We start from the raw sequence: 8,043 nt of genomic DNA on the forward strand, positions 1-8,043 counted from the left end.
AACCACAAGAAGCAGTTTTTCCACTTTCTCCTTCCCTTTCCACATGAAGCGGAACCTCATCTCATGGCCACCACCACAGGCCCTTGGGAGGTACTTCCAGGCTACTGCTGATATTCCCTTAGGACCCAAGGGCTCTTCAGTCAGCTTGCAGTGAATGCTGTTTAATCCTTCAGGGCAGTGGGCTCCCCTCTGGCCCAGGGTGGGTCCAGAAATGCCACGAAAGAGTAATTCCCTCAATCAGAAACCTGAAGGACCTGCCTGGTGAACCACCTGCACCCCCCTCTCCCCACCACCACCCACCCCGCCCCCTGTGGCTGAGCTGGTACCTACAGTGCAAAGGAAAGTCCCCTTTTCTTTTTTGTTTTTCTCAAGCAGACAGAGTTTTGCCCTGTAGCCACTACCGCTGGAAATGAGCTGAGTCTCACTTGAAGCCAGCAGAGTCTTTCCCACGGCCCTCGCCATAATATCTGGATATCACTGCTGGTTATTTAGGGCCCAAGGGCTCTTCAGTTAGGCAATACATGCTAGCAGTACTGGTGCCTTTTCTCCAAGGAAATGGGTTCCCTTCTTGCCCAGGGTGTGCAGAGAAATGCTGTCTGGGAGGGAGGTCCTGGAATAAGCGCCTCACAGCTTTGACCAGTGCATTATCTTGCTGTGGCTAAACTGGTATCCAAAATGCAAGACAAAGTCCTCTCCACTCTTTCCTCTTCTCTTCTCAAGTGGAAGAACTCTTTCAGACCATGAGCTGTGCAGCCTGAGGTGAGGCAAGGGTGATGCCAGCACAGCCTTAGTTGTCCCAGCTGGTGTCTCAGGAGTTCATGTGCCCCCTGCACAGTCCACCACCTGTGGAACCAGTTCAGCACTAGGACTCACCTAAGAGTTGCAGTACTTATGGCACAGACTACCTTTCAAGTTTACTTAGAGCCTCAGCGCATTTTAGCCTTCAGTGTCAAGGTCTGTGGGAACACAGGTTTTGACCACCAGCATCCGTAATTCCCCTCTGACAAGGACTGGTTTAAATGCTCTGTCTGTGGCCAGGCATCATCTGAACTTTACCTGGTTTTCCTTTCTGCTCTTAAAGGACAGCACTGAGCTCAACCCCTCACAATTGTTGTGTTCTTCCTCACCAGAGCCCACAGACACTCTTAGTACCCACCCTGTTGCTGCTGTCAGTGGTGAGGGAGGGGTGGCATTGTCTGTTAAAGTTGTTTTTTCTACCTCTTCGATGCCTCTTCATCAGTGATATAAAGTTAAAATCAGATACTACAAGGGCTCACCTGATTTTTGGTTCTCATGAATGTGTTGTTTGTGTGTAGATTATTGTTAAATTGCTGTCCTTGCATGTGAATGATCAGTGGAGCCTTCTATTCCACCATCTTGCTCTGCCTTCAGATTCTGATGGTTAATATAAGGATTATAAGGAATAAAAGCAGACGTGATACAGATGTTGACTGTGCAGCCCAACCAAATAGATATGTTATGTGGGCTCATTAAAATATTTAATTTTCTTAGTATAAAGATCATACACATATATATTTAAGTGTGTGTATGTATATGTGAGTTTCTAGAAAATATTTTAAACGGGCATAAAACTTGATTGAAGAAGGTGTTGACACTAACTCCCCACTTTTAACTACTTGGGAATCAAGGAGAGAAGAAACAGTATTAAAATAGTCATTCTTGGGTTTGAGGATTGGTAAAACTAAAAACAAGTACTAATTGGGAAGTAACGTGTGAACAAAGAAGCATCTCTCCAAAAACAGAGAATCAACTCCAACCTTTTCTTCCTGATACAGGTAAGACACTTCAGACTAATACCTGGCTTCGAAAGTAAGCATCCTAAAATCAAGTACCACCCATGGATGACACCTAATCATATAATTACCATTCACAGGGATTAAGCCACTTATACTAACATCCAAATCTAGCTTAGTTTACAAATGATATATATGTAATAATATGCTAAATAATTTTGAAAAGTGGAAAAATATTAATACAAACTACCAGAAATAGAATAATGTAAGAGATTCCATTTCCATTTTTTTTTTTTTTTGAGTGAGTGTTGACCACAGAAGGCACTCAAAAAGATTTTGATAAAGTCATATTAACTTCCTTTTCTTCAGTACCTTCTGTAGTGCCCTGAACACTTCTTTGTTGCGGAGGCTGTAAATGAGAGGGTTCAGCATAGGGGTGAGAATAGTGTAGAATGCCGACACCATCTTGTCCTGGTCTGGTGTATGTTTAGAAGCTGGTCTCATGTACATGAACATAGCAGCACCGTAGTAGAGTCCGACCACAGACAGGTGGGAGGAGCAGGTAGTGAAGGCCTTGCGGCGACTTTCCCCAGAGCCCATGTGGATCACGGTTCGAAGGACACGGGAATAGGAAAGTGTGATAACTGAAACTGGAAGGATTAGCATTACCACACAACAAATCAAAAGTAGTCTTTCAAATGCAGATGTTTCTGTGCAGGATAGAGGTAAAAGGGCAGCAACATCACAGAAAAAGTGATGAATTTCCAGAGAGCCGCAGTAAGAAAATGACAGGACAGCTGCAAGCACTAAAATCCCATCAAGAGACCCCAAGGTCCAAGAAGCAACAGTCATGAAGACACAGAGTTTGGGATTCATGAGGATGGTGTACCGAAGAGGGTGACATATAGCCACATAGCGGTCGTAAGCCATGACAGCCAACAAGAAACATTCAGCTCCAAGCAGGGACACGTAAAAGAATATCTGAGTTCCACAACCTGGCAGAGAGATAGATTTCTTCCCAGACAAGTAGCTGAAGGCCATCTTGGGTAGAGTGGTGCAGATGAGCATGAGGTCCATGAGGGACAGTTGACTGAGGAGGAAGTACATGGGGGTGTGGAGCTGTTTGTCTATGTAGATGAGGAGAACCATGGCAATATTTTCCATGAAAGCCACTGAGAAGATGCCCAGGACCAGAGAAAAAAGGAAGGTGTGGGTGGGGCTGTGATTGAAGATTCCCAGCAGGATGAAGATGGAGTTGAAGGTCTGGTTTTCCCACACCATTCCGGATAATTTGCCTTGTCTGAGAATTTCAGAGAAAGTACAAGCTTATTTATCAATTCAGTTTTCAAATACATACTGTGACATACTCTACTGGTCAGTTTATATGTATGCATAAGGCCTTCTCACCAACCTTCAGTTACCTTGCTTTAGTCATGGTAAATCATGTGAATTAGTCCATTGTTTTTGCAATTATTTCCTCATCCAACTTTCACAGAGTATACATGGAGTACATTTGGACATTTACTTTACAGACAAGAATGCTGAAGTGTATAAGAGCTTCCCAACTTACCCACAAGTACAGTCAATAGAAAACCTAGGAGAAAAATCATTATATGCCTCTATTGCTAAATTTTAGGATCATACCTCATAAAAGAAAATTCCTTACAGAATTTTTTTCTCCTTCTGTCCTAATATTTCTCCAGGTTAGTAGTCTCATCAACAATGGAATTCCCATTCTCATGAGTTTTTTTTTTTTTTTCCCTACTATCCTACCTGCAGCCCAGTGAAGGCTGATATGAGATCAATGACATTACTCCTTGGGGATACCTGTACACTTTAATTCAGAGAAGGGTATAGTACTCTATGTTTTAACTTTTCCATCTCAGACCAAGTCCTGAAATCTTGTCTTACTTAATCAAAACACCCATTATTTTTCTAAGGGAGAATAAATTGTCTACTTATCTTCTGAGAATAATTTTTTTCTTCCAATTCTGTGTGGAAAAGAAGCTGCATTTTTTGTTTGTTTATTTGCTTGTTTTGTTTCTATTTTTAATTTTATTAAGTTGATACATTAAAGTTTTACATATCTATGGGGGCACATTTTGACATTTCAAAACATATATTTTGCATAATGATCAAATCAGGGTATTTAGTGTGACCATCACCTCATGCATTTATCATTTTTTTTGTAGTGAAGACTTTCAAAAACCTGTGTATTTTTGAAAAAATTGATTTTTTCTTTTTACAATAAAGTGTTATAAATCAAATCAGATAAACATTTAGGGACAAAAGAAAACCCTTCCATGGTCTTTAAAAGCTTCACTGCAATGTGCTACTTTGGCGACTTATAGGGCATGTTCTACCACAGCGAGGAAAGGCTCAACTGTATGAAATATGTGGCTCATTTTGTGCCAGTTTTCAGGGGAAATGCTTCCAGGTTTTGCTCATTCAGTATGATATTGGCTATGAGTTTGTCATAAATAGTTCCTATATTAATTTCATATATGTTCCATCAATACCTAGTTTATTGGGAGTTTTTTTGTTTTGTTTTGTTTTTAAGACAGAGTCTCGTTTTGTTGCCAGGCTGGAGTGCAATAGCGTGATCTTGGCTCACTGCAACCTCTGCCTCCTGGTTTCAAGCAATTTTCCCACCTCAGCCTCCCAAGTAGCTGAGATTACAGGCACCTGCCACTACACCGGGCTAGTTTTTGTATTTTAGTAGAGATGGGGTTTCACCATGTTGGTCAGGCTGGTCTGATCCTGACCTCAGGTGATCCGCCCACCTCACCTCCCAGAGTGCTGGGATTACAGGAATGAGCCACCGTGCCCAGCTATTGAGTTTTTAACATGAAGGGATGTTGAATTTTATCTAAGGCCTTTTCTATGTCTATTGAGATAATCACGTGGTTGTCATCATTGGTTGTTTATGTGATGAATTACGTTTATTGCTTAGTGTATGTTGAACCAGGAATGAAGCCAACTTGATTGTGGTGGATAATATTTTTGATGTGCTGCTGGATTTGGTTTGCTAGTATTTTACTGAGAATTTTTGCCTCAATATTCACCAGGGATATTAGTCTGAAGTGTTCTCTTTTCATTGTGTCTCTGACAGGTTTTGGTATCAAGGTGATGCTGGCCTCATAAATGAGTCAGAAAGAAGTCCCCCTTTTTCAATTGTTTGGAATAGTTTCAGAAGAATGGTACCAGCTCCTCTTTGTACCTCTGGTAGAATTAGGTTGTGAATCCATCTGGCTTTTTTTGGTTGGTAGGCCATTTAGTATTGCCTCAATTTCAGAACTTGTTACTGATCTATTCAAGGATTCAATTTCTTCCTGATTTAGTCTTAGGAGTGTGTATGTTTCCATGAATTTATCCATTTTTTCTAGATTTTCTAGTTTTCTGCGTAGAGTGTTAACAGCATTCTCAGATGGTAGTTTGTATTTCTATGGGGTCAGTGGTGATATCCCCTTTATCATTTTTTATTGTGTCTATCTGATTATTCTTTCTTTTCTTCTTTATTAATCTAGCCAGCAGTCTATTTTACTTTATTTTTTTCAAAAAATCAACTCTTGGATTCATTGATTTTTTTCAATGATTTTTGTGTGTGTGTGTCTATCTCTTTCAGTTCCACTCTGATCTTAGTTATTTCTTGTCTTCTGCTAGCCTTTGGATTTGTTTGCATATGCTTCCCTAGTTCTTTTAGTTGTGGTGTTAGGGTGTCAATTTGAGATCTTTCTTACTTTCTCATGTGGGCATTCAGTGCTGTAAGTTTCCCTCCTAACACTGCTTTAGCTGCATCCCAGAGATCTTGCTACATTTTTGTTGCTACATTTTTTGCTACATCTTTGTTCTCATTGGTTTCAAAGAACTCCTTGATTTCTCTCTTAATTTAATTATTTACCCAGGAGTCATATGGGAGCAGGTCGTTCAATTTCTATGTAGTTGTGTGGTTTTGAGTGAGTTTCTTGGTCTTGAGTTCTAATTTGATTATGCTTTGGTCTGACAGACTGTTTGGTATGCTTTCAGCTCTTTTGCATTTGTTGAGCAGTGCTTTATTACCAATTACGTAATCTACTTTAGAGTAAGTGCTATGTGGGTGCTATGTAGCACTGAGAAAAATGTATATTCTGTTATTTTGTACTGGAGAGTTCAGTAGATGCCCTCTCTCACCACTCCTATTCAACATAGTATTGGAAGTTATGGTCAGGGCATTCAGGCAAGAGAAAGAAACAAAGTGTATTCAAATAGGAAGAGAGGTAGTCAAATTTTCTCTGTTTGCAGATGAAATAATCCTATGCCTAGAAAACCCCATTGTCTCAGTCCAAAAGCTCTTTAAGCTGATAAGCAATTTCAACAACGTCTTAGGATACAAAATAAATGTCCAAAAATTACAAGCATTCCTATACACCAACAAGAGACAAGCAGAGAGCCAACTCATGAATGAACTTCCATTTGCAGTTGCTACAAAGAATAAAATACCTAGGAATACAGCTAACAAAGGATGTGAAGGACCCCTTCAAGGAGAAATGCAAACCACCACTCAAGGAAATAAGAGAAGACACTAACAAATGGAAAAATATTCCATGTTAATGGATGGGAAGAATCAATAGCATGAAAATGGCTATACTGCTCAATGTATGCCATTCAATGCTATTCCCATCAAACTACCAATGACATTTTTCACAGAATTAGAAAAAACTACTTTGAAATTCCTATGGAACCAAAAAAAAAAAAAAAAAGGCCCATATAGCCAAGTCAACCCTAAGCAAGAAGAACAAAGCTGGAGGCATCATACTACCGGATGTCAAACTTTACTCCAAGGCTACAGGAACCAGAACAGCATGGTACTGTTACCAAAACAGATACACAGACCAATAGAACAGAATAGAGATCTCAGAAATAAGACCTGACATCTACAACCATCTGATCTTTGACAAACCTGACAAAAACAAGCAATGGGGAAAGGATATCCTATTTAGTAAATGGTGCTGGGAACAGGTTAGCCATATGTAGAAAACTGAAACTGGACCTTTGTCTTACACTTTATACAAAAATTAGCTCAAGATGGATTAAAGACTTAAATGTAAAATTCCAAATCATAAAAACCCTAGAAGAAAATCTAGGCAATACCATTCAGGAAATAGGCATGGGCAAAGATTTTATGATAAAATCACCAAAAGCATTGCAGTAAGAGCTAAAATTGAAAAATACAGTGTAATTAAACTAAAGGACTTCTGCACAGCAAAATAAACTATCATCAGAGCAGACAGGCAACGTATAGAATGGGAGAAAAATTTTGGAATCTACCCATCCGACAAAGCTCTAATATCCAGAATTTACAAGGAACTTAAACAAATTTATAAGACAAAAACAACCCCATCAAAAAGTAGGCAAAGGACATGAACAGACACTTCTCAAAGAAGACATATATGTGTCCAACATATCTATTAAAAAAGTTCAACATCACTGATCATTAGAGAAATGCACATCAAAACCACAATGAGATACCATCTCATAAAGAAAATGTGGCACATATACAACATGGAAAACTATGCAGTCATAAAAGAGGAGGAGATCATGTCCCTTGCAGGGACAAGAACGAAGCTGTTTTAGTTTGCTAAGAATGAATTATTCATTCTTAGCAAACTAAATTCATAATGAATTATTCTTAGCATTTAGTTTTTCATTCTTAGCAACTAAACCAGGAACTGAAAACAAAACATCACATGTTCTCACTCATAGGTGGGAGCTGAACAGTTGGAACACATGGACACAGGGGTTGGGGGGACAACACACCCTGGGGCCTGTTAAGGCGGTTGAGGGGACAGAGAGCATCAGGACTAATACTTAATGCATGTGAGGCTTAATATCTAGGTGACAGTTTGATAGCTGCAGCAAACCACCATGGCACACATTTACCTATGTAAAAAACCTGCATGTTCTACACATGTACCCTGGAACCTAAAATAAAATTTTTTAAAAATCAAAAGAAATATTTGACTTAGCCCAGTTCAAGATGGGCAGAACTCAGGATGTGGTTGTGTGAAGCAGGGAGCACTGCAAGAAATGCATTTGGAGAAATATAAAGTATCAGAGTACTTCAATACATTTCAATGATGTTTCTAATCAAGCAAATATCAAAGAGGCAATTTATGTTGTGGAATAAAGATGTGTAGTGAAGTAAAATGATTTTGCGTTGAAAAATATCTTGGACATTGCACATCTGATGCTTTGGATAGGTTAAATCTGTGAGCCTGAAGACCATGGAGCAAACACCTTCTTTATCCAA

The 8,043-nt window shown here is 39.5% G+C and overlaps 1 protein-coding gene across 1 annotated transcript; it reads right to left on the bottom strand.

Moving 5' to 3' along the window:
- Positions 1-315: 315 nt before the first annotated feature.
- LOC100998670 (olfactory receptor 2M4) lies at positions 316-4,240 on the bottom strand. The gene has a single exon (XM_003893635.5). The coding sequence runs from the start codon at positions 3,033-3,035 to the stop codon at positions 2,100-2,102; it is 936 nt and encodes a 311-aa protein (XP_003893684.2). The 5' UTR covers positions 3,036-4,240; the 3' UTR covers positions 316-2,099.
- Positions 4,241-8,043: the final 3,803 nt, after the last annotated feature.

The sequence above is a fragment of the Papio anubis genome, chromosome 1 (assembly GCF_008728515.1).
Source record: "Papio anubis isolate 15944 chromosome 1, Panubis1.0, whole genome shotgun sequence".
Classification (NCBI taxonomy): Eukaryota; Metazoa; Chordata; class Mammalia; order Primates; family Cercopithecidae; genus Papio; species Papio anubis.